Here is a 23,260-nt window from a genome sequence, read left to right on the forward strand (position 1 = left end):
AGTACAGTGGCGGATCTAGAATTTTTCATAAGTGGGGGCCCTGTGACTGACTGCCTAAGAGGGGGCCCGCTCCAGTCATGCTTCAGTGATTCCCTATATAATCAACTAAATTTTTCCCAAAAAAGGGGGGCCCGGGCCCCTTGAAAAACCCTCTAAATCCGCCTCTGCAGTACATAAAAAAAGTACAACATAGAAAACCAGACAGAATAACACGAAACCCACCAAAAACCGGGGATGATCTCCACATGACGCTAAAGTAGAAGAAGAGTATTCACTTGCATTTACGGGTATGCATGCTGACTATGCAGGACTTCACACGGATGCGGATCCAGCCGATTCTGACTGAAAAGGTGGGGAACGCGGGCCCCCCGGGGCAAACTAACAAAATTTGGGGTGGTATAGGTAAAGTCTGAATTAACCATAAATGTAGCTCCATAAACAGATAAGGAAGAGGCCCGGGCACCCCGCCGCCCCCTAAATCTGCCTCGGTTTATGTATATTTTTAGCAATGTTTAGCAAAAAGTACATGCAGGACATTGAATCCGGATTTATTAGAAAGCAGAGGTCCGATGTTGATTAAGAATTAAATTTTCGACATAAATAATAACACTTGCTTATCGGTGGTTTATCAATGTAATAATAATTTATCAATATCAGTTCAAAAGTTGGAACAGGTGAAATACAAAACGTAAACAGATTAGCTAAATTAGATTACATTGGAGGTAAGTGAATACGTATTATAACAATATATAAGTGATAGTTATTATTGTCTTAACAACTCATTATATTTCACCATGCCCCTCTAGGCTCCACTAAACGTCCTTGATTTCATCAAAATCATAAAATGTTTATAATTTTTGTGTTGCGTATGTCTGACAGTATTTCTATCTGTTATTACATGTTATTTTAATAAAAACTTTTGATTTTGATTTGATTAGTAGTTGAATTGGATAAAAGCCCCTCGTTTATACAAACCAGAAACAAATATCTCTACAAGTTCCAATACAACAGGTAAGTACCGTTCACTCGTATTTATACAAACCAGAAACAAATATCTCTACAAGTTCCAATACAACAGGTTAGTACCGCTCACCCTCGTTTATACAAACCAGAAACAAAATTAATATCTGTTCAAGTTCCAATACAACAGGTTCGTACCCCTCACCCTCATGGTTTATGATTTATATGCAATGCCAGCCTTGATATTTGGACAGCCTATTATTTCGACATCTCAATAAATTAGACACCCCATTGGACAGACATCCCATTAGTCATAATATTCCATTTGTCTTGACACTCAAAAACTTATACAATCGTTAATACATGTATCTTGTTATATACAAGTATACTTCATCACTACATGTATCTTGTTATATAAATACCTATCCTGACAACGGCCTGGTTAGAGATGGTGGAGAGAACCAGTAAGAATAAGAAATTTATAATGTGGACAGGTCAAGGTTAATTTGTGAATTTCAGAAGTCAAATAACAGGAAAACTCTTATTATATCTTAAAACACATGTAATACTTTTAACCATTTTGTTGTTGTTATTTGCAAACTAATAAATGTCTCAGTCTGTCTGAATTGAATAATCTTGATTCTTTTGTCCCATATCAAATTTTAATTTTCATATACAGAATACACTTATGTACAATAAAATTCAACCCTCCATGTATTCAGCAGACATTCAGTTATATGCCAAAAAACCTCTTAATATAGTCATTTGTGCCTGCAAATAAAGTGTTTGTTATAGAAAATAGCCATCATGAAGGTTGCAGTAATTGGAGCAGGAGCCAGTGGATTAACTGCTATAAAGTGTTGTATAGACGAAGGACTAGAACCAGTATGCTTTGAAAGAACTAATGATATAGGTAATTGTTATACATCAACTCTGACAGAAAACTATAAAAAATGAATAAATGGTTTATAAATATATACCAGAATCTAAAATAATCTATAAGCCAGTAGTATATACATGTTAACTTCTAACAGTACTTATGATAAATGGACATCATGACACATTTTTGTAAATAAAACTTTTTTAAGAGAATACATGAATTTATAAAATAAACTGATTTTTGTCTCGCCTTGACAGAGTCAAAAAGCGAGACATAGGTATGCTGTTTCCGGCGTCGGCGTCAACAATGTATTAGTTTGTGATTAGGTCTAGTTTATGGTGAACCACAAGTGGTAGATCAATCATATTTGGTATGCAGTTGTATAAGCATTGGCACATCTCATTTTCATGGAGGTTATTTGGCCCTGCCCCCTCAGTCATGGTCTATCGACTTTGAAACTTTTGCTTATTTTACATGTATTAGTTTGTGATTCATTTTTGTGATTAGGTCAGTTTATGGGAAACCACTAGTGGTAGGTCAATGATATTTGGTATGCAGTTGTATAAGCATTGGCATATCTCATTTCTATGGAGATTATTGGCTCCGCCTTCTTAGTCATGGTCTATTGACTTTGAAAATTTTGCTAAGTTAACATGTATTAGTTTGTAATTAGGTCAGTTCAAGGGAACCATTAGTGGTAGGCCAATGTTGATTGGTATTCAGTTGTATAAGCATTAGTACATCTCATTTCCATGGAGAGTATTTGGCCCCACCCCCTCAGTCATGCTCTACCAACTTTGAAACTTTTGCTTAGTTTACATGTATTAGTTTGTGATTAGATCAGTTCAAGATGAACTGCTAATGTTAAGTCATTGATATTTGGTATGCAAATTTATTGGCATTTGCAAATAACGTTTCCATGGAGATTATATATATATAGCCCCATCCCCTCTTCATGGTTCATTGACTTTGAAACTTTTACATAGTTTACAAGTTAATGTTTGTGTTTAGGTTTGTTTAAAGGGAACGACTTATATAATTAGTCAATGGTATTTGGTATGCAGTTGTATTAGCATTGCCACATCTCATTTACATGGAGATTGTTTAGCCATGTACCTCAGTCATGGTTCATTGACTTTGAATATTTGCATAACTTATGTAAGATGTTAAAGTATTGCTATTTTAATTTCAACATTTGCATAATCAAAATTACAAAAAGGCGAGACATATCTCTGTGATAACAGTTTATTTTTATGAAAATCGTTTTTGCCCAATGATCAATGTAAGAAGTGACACTGAAAGGGTAGACTAAAGGCTATTATTTATGATTAACCCTAGCCAAATACATGTAAAATGAATCTGGTACTGTTAACCAGTCATAAGAAGCACTGCAGATTAAGGGCCTGAGGGGTATGTGGCCAAAATAAAAGGGACATTTTTTTTGTATAATTTCAAATGACATATTTTCACACTCACTATGGCCCGAGAACACAGTTATTTCGTAGTGCATTTCTTTTAGACAGTAAATTCAAATTAAAAAAATCGCACCTGCTCTATCTCAAAAAGATTTTTACAGTGTAGTGTACTACTATTGATACAAATAGTATCAAAATTATAGAAACTTCTACCAGCTCTAACTCAAAATATTGACAATTCTGTGTTAAGGGGGGCTAAAATTCAGTTTGACAGCTTCAGACATTCTAATTTTTGACCTTTTTTAACTGGACCAAATCACTACTTAACATAAAGATTCAGCACCCAAATTTTTTTAACATGTAATTTCATCCCCTTACTTAATATTTCATGCATAAAATATCAAGAAATAAATTGGGAAAGTGTATCAAAAAAAAATGCAAGTTATACACTGTTCACACTAGGGACTATATTTGTAGACAACGAAAACCAAAGGACGATAACTGTGTCCTTGGACCTAATAGGATAGAAAGACTTGACCAATTTTAATAAAACTTTGCATGACCTAAGCTTAGGCAATTATAAGATAGTTGGCCAAGTTTCATGGCCATAGGATATATATTATAGAAACTAGGGCCATTTTAATATTGAAATTTGGATGTTTATTTTTGACGTTTAAATCAAATATTTTCAACTGTCAAGATTTTGGCCTAAAAAATTTAAATATTGCAAAAATTTGCTTTTTAAATACTCTTGAATTTAATATAATAAGTATTTAAAGCAACGGAACACTCATTTGATTTATCAGATTTATTTCAGTTATTCAAAAGTCAAATTTATATGAGCCTGTGCCTGAAAATAGAGATTTTCGAATTAAGGGAAGCCTTACATAAACATGCATTTTTTTCAACCAATTTGAAGTTTTTGAAGTTTTTTAACCATACATTATTCTTCCATATATATTAAATGTACTTTAAATGTAAAGAAAAGTTACAAAAAGCATACCACATGAGTATAAAATGGTCTTAGGCCATGTAAGACTGAGAATTATTTAGAGTCGATTTAGGCCGTAGCCCATATTTACATATAAAAATGCACACAGAGGCTATAAGAAATTGAAATTTGTTACTTTTTGCTCATTTCTATGCTAAGATGTCATGATACAAGAAGTCTAATTGCAAAAGGACTCTTGAATTCAACTTTTTTTTGCAGACAGTATGGTTTGATGACCAGTTTTTCACTTTTCAATGGAAAACTTGCATGTAGTTTTAGTCTCATTTGGCATATATTTGAACCACTTACTATCCTAAAGAAGAAAATTATGGTAGCATATGAAATGAATAGGGTGTACTGATCATTGTAAAGTGTTTTTTTTACAGATTTAGTGAAATATTTGTGATGGACTACAGATTTTATGTACAAAGCTCTTCACATTTCACATACATCAAACAGGCCGTTTAACCAGGGACATAAATACAAATATTCTGCACATTTTTTCTGTGATAATCTACTTTTCTCTAGATTCCGAGTTCACAAATGGTTAATTAAATTTGATTTAAGCATAGAAACACAAATATCAGGAACATAAAAAGCTGTAAGATAGAAAGTCAGCATGGCTCTTAGGCATAAAATGGAAACTGCTTTAAAATGCTTATTTTAGCCGTATAATGCCAAAATGCTTATTTTAACAGAATTTCTGTCAAACAAAGATGTAAATCCTTTACTTTTATTGAGTTTGACAAATTGAAATCAGCAAACCATTCAGGAAAGTTGCCAAAGTACAGAATCTACATTTACGGAATTCATCTCTTAGGCCAGAGAACACAGTTATTTCGTAGTGCATTTATTTTAGACAGTAAATTCAAATTAAAAAAATCGCACCTGCTCTATCTCAAAAAGATTTTTACAGTGTAGTGTACTACTATTGATACAAATAATATCAAAATTATAGAAACTTCTACCAGCTCTAACTCAAAATATTGACAATTCTGTGTTAAGGGGGGCTAAAATTCAGTTTGACAGCTTCAGACATTCTAATTTTAGACCTTTTTTAACTGGACCAAATCACTACTTAACATAAAGATTCAGCACCCAAATTTTTTTAACATGTAATTTCATCCCCTTACTTAATATTTCATGCATAAAATATCAAGAAATAAATTGGGAAAGTGTATCAAAAAAAAATGCAAGTTATACACTGTTCACACTAGGGACTATATTTGTAGACAACGAAAACCAAAGGACGATAACTGTGTCCTTGGACCTATGACCAACAGACATTTTAAGGTTGTGACATACATGTATCTAATGTCCAGTGGCTCTTTAAAAAAATGATAAGTGAAATATTTTTAAGTCATTTTAACAGTTCTGTATTACCTTTGACATGTTTTTTTTTTTTTTTTTTTTTTTACTTAAAAAGAGTCACTGACTTAACTTTTAAAAAGTCTACAACAGCACTAAATTTAATAGAAGATATCTGACTATCTGAAAAGTTGTTGATGTTTTTTATTATACCAACAACAAAGAAGTTCTGAACAACATTTAACACCAAATTTATTACAGTTGTTTATGTAAATATTTATAACAATAGAAGTATAAATGTCACATTATGTGCATATTCAATAATTACTTCCCAGTTTAAAGAAATAAATTGTGTATTCAATGATTACTTCCCAGTTTAAAGAAATAAATTGTGTAATCAATAATTACTTCCCAGTTTAAAGAAATAAATTGTGTATTCAATAATTACTTCCCAGTTTAAAGAAATAAATTGTGTATTCAATAATTACTTCCCAGTTTAAAGAAATAAATTGTGTATTCAATAATTACTTCCCAGTTTAAAGAAAATAATTGTGTATTCAATAACTACTTCCAAAGGTGTAGGTGGAAATGTGTGTAATCAATTATAACTTAAAAAAATGTAAGTATAAATGTTTGTAAATATGTTCAATGATTACTCAACATTTTAGCCATGAATTTTAAGATTAGATTAAGGCCACAGTAGTTTACTGATTTTCAAATCTCCTAAATCTGTTATCATGATTATGAAGACAAATCAATGTAACAAACAAATTCTGAGGGGATTGGATGAAATCAATAAAAAATGAGATGGGGTGCTTTCCCAGGTAAGCGTCTCCTGTGATGCATGCGTCACCTGCCATGCGAATTCATACTCAGTCAGGAAACTGAATGAAATCAAATTGACACAATCATTGAAATTACAGATTAGACGACTATACTGGCATGACTGGTAGCTAAAGATCAAGGAGTGGATTCTGTTAACTTTTACAAAAATCTTCTATGAAACTACTGGGCCAAATTGAACCAAACTTGGCCTAAATCATCCTTAGGGTATCTAGTTAAAAAAATTTATACGAAGACCCTGCCCACGAACCAAGTTGGCTGCCATGGCTAAAAATAGAACATAGGTGTAAAATGTAGACTTTGGCTTATATCTCTGAAACCAAAGCATTTAGAGCAAATCTGACAAGATAAAATTGTTCATCAGGTCAAGATCTATCTGCCCTGAAATTTTCAGACAAATCAGACAACCCGTTGTTGGTTTGCTGCCCCTGAATTGGTAATTTAAATTTTTTTTGCAGTTTTTGGTTATTATCTTCAATATTATTATAGATAGAGATAAACTTTAAACAACAAGAATGTTCAGTAAAGTAAGATCTACAAATGAGTTAAAAGACCAAAATTGTCAATTGACCCCTTAAGGAATTATTGCACTTTAAAGTAATTTTTTTACAATTTTTCATTAATTTTTGTAATCTTTTACAAAAATATTTCTCCTCTGTAACTACTGGGCCAAATTAAACCAAACTTGGCCTAAATCGTCCTTAGGGTATCTAGTTTAAAAAAATGTATCGAATGAATCCGCCCACCATCCAAGATGGCCACCATAGCTAAAAATAGAACATTGGGGTAAAATGCAGTTTTTGGCTTATATCTCTGAAATTTACTAAAGCATTTAGAGTACATCTGACATGGGGTAAAAATGTTCATCAGGTCAAAATCTATCTGCCCTGAAATTTTCAGACAAGTCGACAACCCCTTGTTGGGTTGCTGCCCCTGAATTGGTAACAGTTTTTGGTTATTAATATCTTGAATATTATGATAGATAGATCTAAACTGTAAAAAGCAAAAATGTTTAGCAAAATAAGATCTACAAATAAGTCAACATAACCAAAATTGTCAATTGACCCCTTAAGAAGTTATTGCCCGTTAAAGTCAATTTTTCACAATTTTTCGTAAATTTTTGTAATCTTTTACAAAAATCTTCTCCTCTGAAACAACTTGGCCAAGTTAAGCCAAACTTGGCCTAAATCATCCTTAGGGTATCTAGTTAAAAAATTATATCCGATGAACGCATCAGCCTACCAAGATGGCATCATGGCTATAAAAAGAACATAGGGGTAAAATGCAGTTTTTGGCTTACATCTCTGAAACAAAAGCATTTACAGCAAATCTAACACAAGTAAAAAATGTTGATCAGGTCAAGATCTGTCTGGTTTGATATTTTCAGACGAATTAGACAACCTGTTGTTGGGTTGCTACCCCTGAATTGGTAATTTTAAGGAAATTTTGCAGTTTTTGGTTATTATCTTGAATATTATAATAGATAGAGATAAACTGTTATCAGCAAGAATGTTCAGTAAAGTAAGATCTACAAACAAGTCACATCACCAAAATTGTCAATTAACCTTTTAAGGGGTTATTGCCCTTTAAAGTCAGTTTTTTTTACAATTTTTTAGCTCACCTTTCCTAAAAGGAAATGTGAGGTTTTGCCATCATTTAGCATCCGTCGTCTTCCATCGTCCGTCCGGTGTAAACTATTTCAAAGATCTTCTCCTCTGAAACTACAGAACCAATTTCAACCAAACTTAAGATGAATGATCCTTAGGGTATCTAGTATAAAGTTTGTGTTTTATTTTCTGTTTTGTCAAAAAGCATGGCCGCCATGGATAAAAATAAAACAATAGGGTAAAATCCAGAATATGGCTTATATCTCAAAAACTAAAGCATTTAGAGCAAATCTGACAAGGATTAAAAGTGTTCATTAGGTCAAGAACTACCCGCCCTTAAATTTTCAGATGAATCAGACAACCGATTTTTGGGTTATTGCCCCTAAATTGATAATTTTAATGAAATGTTGCAGTTTTTGGTTATTATCTTGAATATTATCATAGATAAAGATAAACAGTAAACAGTAAAAATGTTCAGCAAAGTAAGATCTACAAATAAGTAAAAATGTCCAAAATTGTCAATTGACCGATGAAGGAGTTGTTGCCTTTTAAAGGCAGTTTTACACAATTTGTTCATCATGATTGTTAACTTTAAAAAATCTTCTCCTCTGAAACTACTGGCCACAAAGCAATGTCAGCTAATTTTACGCTGAATGATCCTTAGGGTATCTAGTATAAAGTTTGTGTTTTATATTATGTTTCATAAAAAAAACAAGGCTGTCATGAACATAGGAGTAAAATGTGGTTTTTGGCTTATCTCTCTAATACCAAGGTATTTGAGCGAAAACGGACAATGAGTTAAAGTGATCATTAGGACAAGATCTACCTGCCCTGAAATTTTCAGCCAAATTAATATTGGATAACTGATTTTTAGGTTATTGCCCCTGAATTGACAATTTAAAGGAAATTTTGCAGTTTTGGTTATTATCTTGAATATTATTATAGATAAAGATAAACTGCAAACAGTAAAAATGTTCAGTAAAGTAAGATCTACAAATAAGTCAAATGATCAAAATTGTCAATTGACCCCTTAAGGAGTTGCTATCCACACTGGTTTGTGTCCACACTTATTAATTATACATTAAAAAAAGAAAAACTTTGATGAAAAATTTAAATAAAAAACTACAGGTGAGGGATTCAGGCTCTTGAGAGCCTCTTGTTGAGAAAAGCTGCACAAAAATAGTTCTATTTCACTTTCTTACATGTACATGTCTTTTCATCAACTTGAAACATTTTTTATCTTCAAGCAATGGCCTCAATATGATTGCCAATGAGACAACTATCCACCAAAGTTCAAATAAAGTGGATGTAAGCAATTATAGGCAACCGTACGGCCTTCAACAATGAGAAAAACCCATACCATATAGTCGGCTACATCCTTTTTTGATATATCATTTTAGCCGACTTTTGATTATTCCATTATTATATCAAACAGGTGGGTTATGGAGGTATACAGAAAAGGTTACAGAAGGTCAGTCATGTGTGATGAAGTCTACTATTATCAACACAAGTAAAGAAATGATGTGTTACAGTGACTTTCCAATACCAGAAGAATATCCTATCTTTATGCACAATACGTATGTTCAGAAGTATTTCAACCTTTATGCTGATAAATTCAACCTACGGAATTATATACAATTTGAACAAGAGGTATGATCAGGAAATTATGCTTTGTTTTAAGAAATGTGATAAAAAAGGACACACATCCCTCGGCCAGAAATTATCAGTCAATCAATCAGTCAATTAAATTAAAGTTATCTTGATAATCGCTCGAAGATAAAATTTCGTCCCTTATGCTTTAACATTGAAAAGTTAAGTAATTTGACATCCTTTATGGAATTTTTCTGTAGTACTTCTTGACTTTGATAAATTTGTGTTTGTCCAGTGGCAAATATTTCATGCTTATTTAGGTCTACGGTAACTATACTTGAGAAAAAGGAAACTAATATTTTTAGAAAAATAATGCAAAAGACTATTTATCCTTAATTACAAGGCTACAGTAGTATTATATACAAACTCCCTTAGAAACATGGAAAATATAATTGATTTTTTTTAGATATTAAGTATAAACAAACAGCCCGATTTTAAGCGAACTGGTCAGTGGAATATCAAAGTGAAAGACAAAAAAAGTGGTGATGTGGAAGAGAGTGTGTTTGATGCTGTTCTTGTTTGCACAGGCCATCATGCTGAAAAGCATGTTCCTGATTTTCCAGGTTTATCAAACTTCAAGGGAGAAGTCTTTCATAGCCATGACTACAGAAATCCAGCTGGATATGAAGGGAAGAGAGTAGTTATCATTGGAATAGGAAATTCTGGAGGTGATATGGCTACGGAACTTAGCAGAGTAGCTTCACAGGTGACAGTTTATAGTTTCCAATCACCATCAATGTGTAATTGTTTTCATCTAGTCATCTACTGGATGATTTTTGAAATGGGAAAATGCTATAAGTAATATAAAAATGTTCAGAATTTCACAAACTACCCACAAATCTCTTCCACGCAATATATCTTGTTGAAATTTAAAAAAAAAAGAAACTATTAAAATTGTTCAAACAATTGGAGGTCTTTCCACATTAATTTTCTAAATAATTGATAAGAAGCTACTTAAGGTTTACTCAAAGTTACCTTTCGCGTCCAATCATAGGTTTCTTCACACAGATTAAATAAATATATGGTTTCTATATACTGGAAATAAGGGAGATTATTGCCAACTTCCGGTTTAGAAAATGTCACTTCTGGTTCCATATGATAGCTTTATTCACACTGATTCCAAAAATATATAGTTTGTATATACTTATGCCTGTAATAAGGGAGATAATTTGCTACTTCCAGTTACAGAATGTCACTTTAAATGATAGGTTTATGTATGCCCATTTAAAAACTATATTGTTTCTAGGTACTTTTTCATGAAAAAAGTGCAAAAATTACTACTTCCGGTTCACTCAAGGTCACTTCATGTTGACATTTTTCAAGGTCATATGTCATCTTGTGCAAAAGACCCTATGGCTTTGGGTGCTATAAACAGTTTCGTATAAAAAACTAGGAGTTATTCCCAGACTAAAAACAGCTATGGAGGGTTATCCCTTTTTATTTAGATAATTAGTGAAAAAGTATCGTGCTTTTTCTATTTGATTGTAAAAATTAGTTAATTAGCTTTCAATTAAAACAGGTTGAATGATTAAAATAATTTTAAAAATTAGATTAAATAATACATGTTTTAAGGGGAGACAACACTGTAAACTTCCTGTTTTTTTTTTTGGTTGTGAAAATTGAAAACTTGTTTGTAGCTACTGTAGCTCTTTCCAAAGCAGGCGAAGTACCCTGAAGCGAGAATTGTTTAAAAGACCAGGTAAAAATCTATGAAATTCATACAGTTTTGATTACTAGTATCTGAAATGTGCCTGTATCATGCCTACATGGGTATGCACATGACCTGATTTAGGGCTTTTCATGTTGAAATTGGGCATTTTTATGCCCCCGCCGTAGCGGTGGGGGCATTAAGTTTTACCCTTGTCTGTCTGTACGTACGTACGTATGTCCCAAAATTGGTTTCCGTTCTCTAACTTGAGTTTGCCTCAACCAAATGTTATGAAACTGATACACAATGCTTATTACCACAAAACACAGATCAAGTTTGAATTTTGGTGGAGTCACTTTAACCATTCTAGAGTTATGCCCCTTTATAAATGGAAAAATTGCAAAATTTTTAGTTTCCGTTCTCTAACCTAAGTTTGCCTCAACCAAATGTTATGAAACTTATACACAATGCTTATTATCACAAAACACAGATTATGATTGAATTTTGGTGGGGTCACTTTAACCGTTCTAGAGTTAAGCCCCTTTATAAATGGAAAAATGGCAAAATTTTTATTTTCTTCTAAATATCAAGTCATTTTTAAAATTGGAGTTATCTTCCTTTGTCCATGATCATAGTTGAATCAACTACAATCAATGCTTTATACAATGCAATTTTTAATTTTGACTTCCACTGATAAAACACAGATCAAGTTGAATTTGGGTAGTGTCACTTTAACCATTATTGAGTTATGCCCCTTTATAAATCGAAAGATTGCAAAATTTTCAGTTTCCATTCTGTAACTTAAGTTAGCCCCAACCAAACATTATGAAACCTATACACAATATTCATTACCACAAAACTAAGATCAAGTACAAATGTTTTGTTTGCGTTTTCTTGTCTCAACCAAATGTTATAAAACTTATACACAACTGTTCTAGAGTTATGCGTGTTTACAAATAGAAAAATTGCTGAATTTTTAGTTTCTGTTCTCTACTTAAGTTAGCCTCAACCAAATGTTATGAGACTTACACACAATGCTTATTACCACAAAACTCAGATCAAGTTCAAATTTGGGTAGCCTTACTTTTATGATACCTCTGCTGGTGGACTATCAGTCCCCGAGGGTATCATCAGCTCAGTAGTCAGTACTTCGGTACTGACATGATTTAACAAACTTTTCTTAAATTGTCCGTTTTTTTGAAATTATTAAGAAACTAAGGTTTCAACTCCCTCAGGCAAAGTTGACTTTAGATGAATTTGGCTATCAATTTTAGGTATTTTGTCATATAGCTCAACGGTTTTGGTACTTATACATCCTCGGATTTCAAATGTTTGGCTTTGAGCGTTCCTGATGAAGGTAAATCCAGAAAAGCACTTCGGACACATTGAAATTATTAAACGTGTTGTTTTCAATTTTTTACGGTTCTTCAGTTATGTCCCTTTATAACTATATGATATGCAAGCTGGGGCATCATCTGTGTCCACATGTGGACACTATCCACATTTTTTTTTTTTTATTTTCTCTGGATAGAACTTTTTTATTATGTTAAAATTACACTTTATTTTTATTTCATTTTAAACTAGAGAAAATTGATTCCAGTGATATCTAGTTTTATACAAGTATCTTTATTAACTATAAAGAATATTTATTGCAAAATTACATCCATAAGGGTCAAGCAATACAAACATACAATGATACAATTAAATACAATACAATGCAATACAATACAATAGAACATATTTTAAGGAAAAGTTCAATTTACAAATTTATGTCAAAAACACAATCATATACTTGTCTGACATGGGTCTGACCCCCTCAGTTTTAAAGACTGCTTAATGAAGACTCCAATATGACAAACAAGTTTAGGGGTGGGGTTTAGAATGTGTTTTAGTTTATTAAATGCATCAAGTTGTTGAAATAATGGTACATAGTCTTTTAGATAAGCAAACAAATTTGAACGCAATGCTATGTTAATGTCACAATACAAAAAAAAATGAAATTTGTCATCTAGGACTCCACATTTTTTACATAATCTTTGTGCTCTTGGAATATTTCTGTAACTACCCAATTCAATGCCTAGGGAATGATCACTAAGTCTAAATTTTGAGAGTAACTACCTATGTTTAAAATTATTGCAGTTTAAATATTCCTCAGACTGACAATTAATTTTTTAATTTCCCATAAAGACAAAGTTTGGATGAGGAATCCAATTTTGAAAGTTTATTTAAAGTAGTTTTTTCATATTCCTCTGAAGCAAACTTTTTGATATTACATTTTAACACTTTTTTTGATTGTTTAAAAGGTACATTTATATTAGAGTGATTTTCTGGGTTTATTTTTATATTTTTAAAAATTTTATCTGCAAATGAGTACCAAGAAGAAATTCCTGCAGAATGTAAATTTATATTTGTTTGTAGCGATTCTTTAACAAGAAGATTAATATCATTAACAATAACACCACTAAGGGTCACTTATGCATGGTCCCTCAAAATATGACGTCATAGAAAAAACTGTTGATTGCACCCTTTATCATGTATCATTTTGTAGTAATAATCAATTAACCTAAAATTTAACCATTTCAGGGTCAATAACTCATATAAGATGTCATCAAATAGCTTTGGACCAAATATACCATTTCTACCTCTCAACAACCCAAACATTTTGCATCAGTTTTTTTTGTATGTAGCTTTCATAGTTTAAGATGAGATGCACACACACACTAACAAAGTACAAAATTTAGAATATGACCTTGACCTTTGACCTTGACCTGATTTTCCAAGTTATGACTCAAGGATCTCAAATCAAAAGATCTAAGATCTTTACAGCTTACGGTTTATGAGTAACACTGACATACCGATAAATTAAATAGGGACGGGTAGATAACTCCTGTAAAATGTCACCTGATCGCTTTGCTCCAAATTGACCAAAGCTTCATGAAGATATAACGAACAATTAAGAAAAAGAATTTTGTCGATAGAAAATTGTTCGGTTAAGCAGGGTCAAAATTAAAAGCGCATAAACTGTTTGATAACATATACCAAATATCTAAGCAAGATGTTGTGAAACAAAAATTATAAGCAAGAAAAAAAAAATCTAGAAAAATAGATCTTTAATGAAATGTGCTAATTTTGAGAGTATTTAGTTCATGTGCAAGACTTTTAATATTTATCTATACAAAATTTGACAATTTTGCACAACCTGAAGCAAGAAAAAAAAAGCCCCAGTGACCCACACTTTTTATTATATAAAAGCATGATATACATGTGAGCTACATTTTAACAAGTTATTAAAAAATTCTATGGATTTTAATTTAGACCCCCATCTACCTTAAATGATATTGGATGTGGTTTTTTTTTAAAGATTATCATGGAAATTTTGAAGCCCATTGTAGACTTTATCCTTTACATATTTTACAGGTGTTTATAAGTACTAGACGAGGAAGTTGGGTATTAAACAGAATAGGAGACAATGGTATGCCATTAGACATGGCCAATTCTGATAGGTTTAAACTGGCAATAAAGAATTATTTACCAGCCTCAGTCTTAAATACTATAGTGGAAGGTCGTCTAAATGCAAGATTTGATCATTCTGTATATAGTCTTAAACCTAAACACCATGTGTTCGCCCAGCACCCAATGGTAAATGATGAAATGCCAAACAGATTGGCATCAGGAACTCTGACAGTAAAACCAGATATCAAAACATTTACTGAAAATGGAGTTATATTTGATGATGGCACCAAAGAGGAGAATATTGATGTTGTTATCTTGGCAACCGGATATAAATTTGGGTTTCCTTTCTTAGACAAATCTGTAGTAGATGTCAAAGAGAATCGTGTTGAACTGTACAAATATGTTTTCCCACCTAAACAGGAGAAAAAAAATACTCTGAGTATAATTGGATGTATACAACCTATTGGGGCGATTATGCCTATATCTGAATTACAGTGTAGGCTATCTTTGCGTGTTTTTCAGGTGAATTGATATGGATTTATACAATTTTTATACGACCGCAAAAAAATTTTGTGGTCGTATATTGGTATGACGTTGGCGTCGTCGTCGTCGTCTGGCGTCGTCGTCCGGCGTCGTCGTCCGGCGTCGTCGTCCGAAGACACATTGGTTTTCGCACTCTAACTTTAGTTTAAGAAAATGGATCTTCTTGAAATTTGACCATAAGGTTATATACCACAAAAGGAAGGTTGGGATTGATTTTGGGGTTATGGTACCAACAGTTAAGGAATTAGGGGCCAAAAAGGGGCCAAAAATAAGCATTTTCTAGTTTCCAGACAATAACTGTGGAACGGTGTATGGATCTCTCTGAAATTATACTACAAGTTTCCATACCACAAAGGGATGGTTAGGATTTGCTTTGGGGGGTTATGGCTCAACCCGTTTAGGAATTAGGGGCAAAAAAGGGGGAAAAACAAGGTTGTCCTGGTTAATGGACAAATACTTTAGTACAAAACATAATGTAAAGCAGTGTAAGGGAGATAAATCAAATACATCATTGAAATTATCTCCCTTACACTGCTTTTAAATTATGTATAAAGTAATGGTTAATGAACAATAAAGATAATTTAATACAGTCTAAGGGAGGTAATCCAAATACAACGTTTTGGTTACTTCCCTTACACTGCTTTTAAATTATGTTTAAAGAAATGCATATTTATAAAGGAAGACCAGTAAAAATATCTGCAAATGTTGCATCTTTTTTTTTTTACAAAAAAATCCATATGAAAGATTTGACACTATATTTTTAATTCTATTATAAAATAGATTAAGTTAGCACTATGGTAAATTTAAATAGGTAATTATGGTTGCCAACTCCATTGGAAATTAGAATTGAGATTATGACCATATCTTGAGGGAAAGAATTTTTTGGGGGAAAAAAGGGGGGGGGATAAAAAGAAATTGTGGGAGGTCAATTTTTTGTCATTTCAGATTTCAGAAATTAAAAAGAATTATTCTTCAAATATTATTTTTTTTTCAAATTTCAAATATTGAAAAATTTCAAGAAGTAATCTTTAATTGAACAGTATGGCGCATTAGATTTGTAAACTCTTTGATCACATTTATTTATTTGTTATGCCGAATCTAACAGTGTATTTAGATTTTTAATTTTGGGTCCAGTTTTCAAATTGGTCTACATTAAGGTCCAAAGGGTCCAAAATTAAACTTTGTTTGATTTTAGCAAAAATTGAATATATGAGGTTCTTTGATATGCTGAATCTAAACATGTATTTAGATTTTTGATTTTTGGCCCAGTTTTCAAGTTGGTCCAAATTGGGGTCCAAAATTAAACTTTGTTTGATTTCAACAAAAATTGAATATATGGGGTTCTTTGATATGCTGAATCTAACCATGTATTTAGATTTTTTATTTGTGAACCCCGTTATCAAATTGGTTCATATTAAGGTCAAAAGGGTCCAAAATTAAACTTTGTTAGATTTCATCTAAAATTGAATTATTGGAGTTCTTTGATATTCCAAATTTAACCGTGTATTTAGATTTTTAATTTTGGGTCCTGTTTTTTAAATTGGTCTACATTAAGGTTCAAAGGGTCCAAAATTAAACTAAGTTTGATTTTAACAAAAATTGAATTCTTGGGGTTCTTTGATATGCTGAATCTAAACATGTGTTTAGATTTTTGATTATGGGCCCAGTTTTCAAGTTGGTCCAAGATAGGGTCCAGTATTTAAACTTTGTTTGATTTCAACAAAAATTGAATATATGGGGTTCTTTGATATGCTGAATCTAAACATGTATTTAGATTTTTGATTATGGGGTCAGTTTTCAAGTTGGTCCAAATTGGGGTCCAAAATTAAACTTTGTTTGATTTCAACAAAAATTGAATATATGAGGTTCTTTGATATGCTGAATCTAACCATGTATTTAGATTTTTTATTTGTGGGCCCCGCTATCAAATTGGTTCATATTGAGGTCAAAAGGGTCCAAAATTAAACTTTGTTTGATTTCATCAAAAATTGAATTATTGGGGTTCTTTGATATGCCAAATCTAACCCTGTTTTTAGATTTTTAATTTGGGTCCCGTTTTTTAAATTGGTCTTCATTGAGGTCCAAAGGGTCCAAAATTAAACTTAGTTTGATTTTAACAAAAATTGAATTCTTGGGGTTCTTTGATATGCTGAATCTAAACATGTGTTTAGATTTTTGATTATGGGCCCAGTTTTCAAGTTGGTCCAAGTTGGGGTCCAAAATTAAACTTTGTTTGATTTTAACAAAAATTGAATATATGGGGTTCTTTGATATGCTGAATCTAACCATGTATTTTGATTTTGGACATTGGACCATAACAGGTAAATTAAAAAAATTCAAGTTCTTAGACCACATTCTTTCTGTGTCAGAAACCTATGCTGTGTCAAATATTTAATAACAATCCAAATTCAGAGCTGTATCAAGCTTGAATGTTGTGTCCATACTTGCCCCAACCGTTCAGGGTTCGACCTCTGCGGTCGTATCAAGCTGCGCCCCAGCGAAGCATTTTATTTATATATATATAGCAACAGATTTTAAATTATTTTATACAGACACTGTAAAAGCAGAACTATTTGCATTCCTTGTAAATGATGGCTTTCAGAAATACTGGTATTATTGTTACTTTTCATAGAACAGGTTTGAAATGGCTGTTCATCATCATTGAGATCAAAAGATATTTTGACAACTTCATGATCTCCCTAAAATTCTTTGCGACACTATTCAAATGTTTGTCTTCTCAACTTTTAGCACCTGGTATTCCAGGATGATTTAATTGAAATCTCTTCTCATAGGTTACATACAACAGTGCTATATCAAGAGATTATTATTACTATTGTTGTGATCCATAATAGAGGATTATGTAATATTTTGGATGCTTACAGAGAAAATCTAAAAGTCATTTGATAATGGTGTACTCATTGGTGGCCTTCAGCTGTTTTCTGCTCTTTGGTTGGGTTGTTGTCTCTTTGACACATTCCCCATTTCCATTCTCAATTTTACTCACATGTTCAGTTATGATAAGTATTTCCTAAAAGTGTTAAGGTTTCAGGTCTTCCTTTTGTTTAAAATAAATATAAGGCTTACACACAATAAAAAAGAAAGTTTGAAAAAAAGATTCAAGTGTCCTGAACTTTTCTCATTGATGTAAAGTTGGAAAAAAATAAAGAGATTTTTTTTCAGAGCTTACCTATAATAGGTACTGGACAAAGTTAATTTTATAAGATTTATTTATACAGGGTCCATGGTGTCAAAGATCAAGGTTACTTTTACTCAAAATAGAATAGATTTTTTAAAGTTGGTTTTTTGACAGTTACTTCAGGTTCCTTTTATAATTTATAAGGAAACTTGTATAGATTGAAGATATAGAAAAGGGATGAATTATATTGATTTTCAGGTCAAAGGTAAAAGGCAGCCCTTTAAGTAAATTTTTTTTTCTCAATAAATATGCAGCACAATTTCTAAGCCTGTTTATTTATTTTTTTCCCCAGCCACTGTTTAAATTTTTATCTTGTCAATATTCTAATATGCTGTCTAATGATTATATATACTAGTACCTCTTTTAAATACATTGATATAAAAAATGAAGCCACCACAAGAACAGCCAAATCTAAAGAATGGACTAACATGTGCATTTGAAATTTGACAATCAAGGATAACTATAGCCAAACTATTGACACATGTGATGCCCTTTTCTATAGTGATATAAATCAAGGATAACATTTGGTATACATAAATGAGACATGTGTTAAATCTCTTAATCACCCTAAATTACAAAAGAAATATGATATGAATTCCATGCACACAATTCTCCATTTCAATATTTCTGCATTAAAAGCATTTTCTCCTAAAGAAATAAATATCGATTTTTATGCATTACCTATTTGATAGTAGTTAATTTCCTAATGTAGTGAAAAGTAAAATCACAAAAATACTGAACTCCGAGGAAAATTCAAAAAGGAAAATCCCTAATCACATGGCAAAATCAAAAGCTCAAACACATCAAACGAATGGATAACAGCTGTCATATTTCTGACTTGGTACAGGCATTTTCTTATGTAGTGAGTGCTTATGTCAACAAAACAAAACGAATGTGAGTAATTTTGAAATTGTAGACTTAGTTTATTTTTATTTGTTTTTTTTTCAAACAGAAAAAAATCAAACTTCCCTGCAGCGATGAAATGATATTGGACATAAGATCAAAAGAATTAGCCATGAAGGAGAGATATGTACAGACTCAAAGACATACCATTCAGGTGGATTATATTGACTACATGGATGAACTTGCTACACTGAACGGATGTCTACCTGATCTTCGTAAGTTTTTTTTATAAAATATTGTTAAATATTTAATTATAAAAATCAGAAGATGTGGTATAATTACAAACGAGAAAACTATCCACATGAGACCAAATGACATATAAGTTAATAACTAAAGGGTCACCATTGGCCTTCCATAATTATCAAATCCCATACTGCATAGTAAGCTATAAAAGGCCCCAAAATGACAAATGTAAAACAATCGAAACAAGAAAACTAACCACCTGATATTTGTACAAAATAATAAAAGATAAAACAAATGAAAATACAGCAACAAATGACAACCACTGAATTACAGGCTCCTGAATAGGGACCGACACATACAGAATTGTCTTCGTTTGCAGAAAACATCATTACACATCAAGAATTTATTACTGGAAAGTGATTATCAATCATTATTTACTGAAGAAAGAAGTGATGGATCAGGTTTATATTCTCTTTTGAAGTTTCAAAAGGATATGTTCTCTTCAAAACTAGCATTTGATTATTAGGTCAGAAACAATAATATGTGTTTCCTCCTAAATAACCAGGGTTGGCATAAACTCGGATTTTAAGTGTATTGCCCAGCCCAGTGGAAAATACTGGGAAAGCCCCGGTTTTACTGGGTGATATAAAAAACTTGCCTGAATATTTTCCTGTTTCTATTCAAGTTAGATATTTTTTAATGGGTTTGTGTTGATCAGTCATTTGTTTTCGATGTTGTGTTATATAGAATCATTTGACTTTTGGTTGATTTTGGATTATCTTCGACATGTGTTTGAATATCCCTTGGTACCTTCAGCATCTATAAAAGAACACATGTGTTGTGTGTTAATGAATCTAACTAGTGGAGACAATATGAATTATCTGTTTGATTCATAATGCTTAATGTTGACCACCTCTCCTTAGCAGTAGGCAGTGGATGTTTTCATGTACATGTACAGTTTTTTTTAGTTGCTTCCATCTCTGTTTGTTTCAACATATGATAATATAGTAATTTGGATAATGTACTCTTTTATTTGGACTATTTTTCACTTGTTTTACAGAATCAGTATTTTGGTCAGATCCTAAATTGGCCTTAACCTGCTTCTTTGGGCCTTGTACACCATACCAGTACAGATTGCAGGGTCCTGGAAAATGGGATGGAGCTAGGCAGGCAATAATGACACAATGGGACAGGACATTTGCATCCCTGAAAACAAGACCATTAGGATTTACAGAAAAACCATCACAGAAGAAATTCTTCATTTTTTACTTTGTTTTTGTAGTGCTATTTTGTTATTTAGTTCATGTTATATTTCTGTAGGTAATTATGTTGTGACATTCATTGAACACATCCAAAAATCTAGGAATGACATTTATAACTTTCAACACTTTTTAACAGATGACCAAAAGATCATTTCTTAAGATTTATTAAACAAATGTTTTACAACAAAAGAGTATAAAACACCTGTATGCTGTTTTTCTTCTCTACAAGTGGGATATTGAGAAATTTCAAATATTTGAACATCTCTCTTTATCAAAAATGAAAAGAAATGTGACAATATAGATTACAAAAAACATACTGTTGATAACACAGAATTTGATTGTTGTTTATTTTGTTTTCTAATTAAAGAAATATGTGTGTACCTTTTAATGTTTGATAGAATTATTTTTTTTCATACAAAACATTGTTTAATACTCAAATATCAAGATAGGATATGCTATACATAAGATAACATTTGCTTTTTAATTTTGTACTATTTATTATTTTTTACTGTTAATGTTAATTTTATATGTGCTGAATTTTAATTGTTATAGAAAAGTTTTTAATGTATGTAATAAAAACGCTGTATGAATTTTAAGTCATGTCCTCTATATTTTAATTTACTGCCTACACTTTTGTAAAAGTCCACCTGTGTATTTCTAAAAATCACAAATTAATGTTGTGACGTGATTATAGGCATAATTACAAAGATAAAGAACTGGACAAAGATACAACCACCTAAACATGGGCCACCCTATGATTTGTAATTTTCTTTGGAAAATGCCTGTTTAAGTTGGGAATATAGCAGTTGTTTTCCACGTGTTCCGTTGATTGATAGCGTTTGATTTTGTAAGTTTTTATGGACTTCCCCTTTTTGAATTTGCTTTGGAGTTCGTTATTTTTGTTATACTTTTTTTTACTGAAGAGGTCTTTATTGAAAAGAGATTTAGAAGGGTCATAGTCATTATCATATTAGGAAAGTGTGACAACTAGCTTAGTGTTCAGCTATATAGTACAAAGCTGGATAAAGCTTCACCAATATTGCTTAGATTTTGTACTATACTATAAAAGAGTTTTTTGCTCTAATAATGAGGAATATTTGTACTATAATCCTATAATATATATTATCTGTGTGACAAACAAAAAGGTATTGTCTGTCTACCATAATTAAATGCCAAATATTCCTCAAGCGCTACATGCTACTCTTTTTATTGTTTGTATTAATGGGACCATGTATGCATTTGGGCACAAATGGTTGCAGGTAGTCAAATTATTACACTTATTGCATGTACTTTCTTTTGAAAGGGTTTTCAATCAACAATATAATGATGTAAAATGACATGGAGTTGATGAGGCATATGTTCAGCCCTCTTAGTTACCTAACTTTTTTTACTTATATAAAAATGCAGTTTTGTGGAATGTTTAATGCTTGTCTCTAGTCATTGTACTATTTAGTTATTTGACTATTTAACAATTGTACTTATACATTTTGTAATTTATTTTTCTATTACAAGGATTTTATGAATAAAGTATGTTTAAGAATACATTGTTTTGACTTCATGACAGAATTATATAATACAATACTAACGTCCAGTGGCAAATATTTCATGCATGTTCAGGACAAGTCAATAAGACAAATATCCTTTAAAGGGAAGGATGTTACTGACTGCAGGTCACCGTAAAACCTATTCTATATGATAAGCTTTTAAGGTCCCGTTATCATATTTGACAAAAATCAATTAAGAAAATTAAACAAAAACAAATTTGACCGACTACAACCGACAAGAACTCCTGGTTTTGGATAATCATATGAAGTATTTGGATAGGTTATTAATTCTGCTGTTTGCAGGGTGTCTTTGTGATTTATTTAGCTATTCTTTTCTTTCTATGCTTTGTCAGGATCTGCTATTATTATAGTTTCCCCCGTTTTGAGTTTGCTTTAAATAGCTGTTTCAATAGTCACCAATCTCTTTGGTGTATTTTGTTGCCCTAATTTTATTAAAAAAATATAACGGGATATTAATGTTAAAGTATAACTAACACTGGCATAATGAGTAGACTAAGATGTTCTCTCATCATGGGTCTTTTATTGATGAACATAAGGAGAGTTATCAGATATGTATGACGGTCTACTGTAACATATCTCAAAGTTTCTAGATGTTGATGATTAAAAATTCAACGATATGTTAGAATACCTACAATGTAAGTCCTTCCCCTTTTGAAATAGTATTAAAACTATTGAATTCTAATTCTTTATATAAAAATTTTTAACTTTGAAATTAAAGACAGATTGAAAGAATCAAACTAAGTTCTTATAAAAAAGAGAATGGTTAATGTAGATACATATTGATTCTTACATTGGTACCAGTGGACTGGGAACAGTATATTTGTATACAATATATATGTTCCTGCAGTGGATT

General features: G+C 31.7%; 1 protein-coding gene across 1 annotated transcript; it reads left to right on the plus strand.

Annotated features, from left to right (window-relative positions):
- The first annotated feature begins 585 nt into the window (after positions 1-585).
- LOC127729048 (flavin-containing monooxygenase 5-like) lies at positions 586-22,384 on the plus strand. The gene is made up of 7 exons (XM_052236672.1): positions 586-722; positions 1,756-1,873; positions 9,440-9,654; positions 10,061-10,360; positions 14,720-15,277; positions 19,447-19,612; positions 20,641-22,384. The coding sequence occupies exons 2-7, from the start codon at positions 1,768-1,770 to the stop codon at positions 20,898-20,900; spliced, it is 1,605 nt and encodes a 534-aa protein (XP_052092632.1). The 5' UTR covers positions 586-722; positions 1,756-1,767; the 3' UTR covers positions 20,901-22,384.
- Positions 22,385-23,260: the final 876 nt, after the last annotated feature.

The sequence above is a fragment of the Mytilus californianus genome, unplaced genomic scaffold (genome assembly GCF_021869535.1).
Source record: "Mytilus californianus isolate M0D057914Y unplaced genomic scaffold, xbMytCali1.0.p SCAF_2, whole genome shotgun sequence".
In the NCBI taxonomy this organism is placed as follows: Eukaryota; Metazoa; Mollusca; class Bivalvia; order Mytilida; family Mytilidae; genus Mytilus; species Mytilus californianus.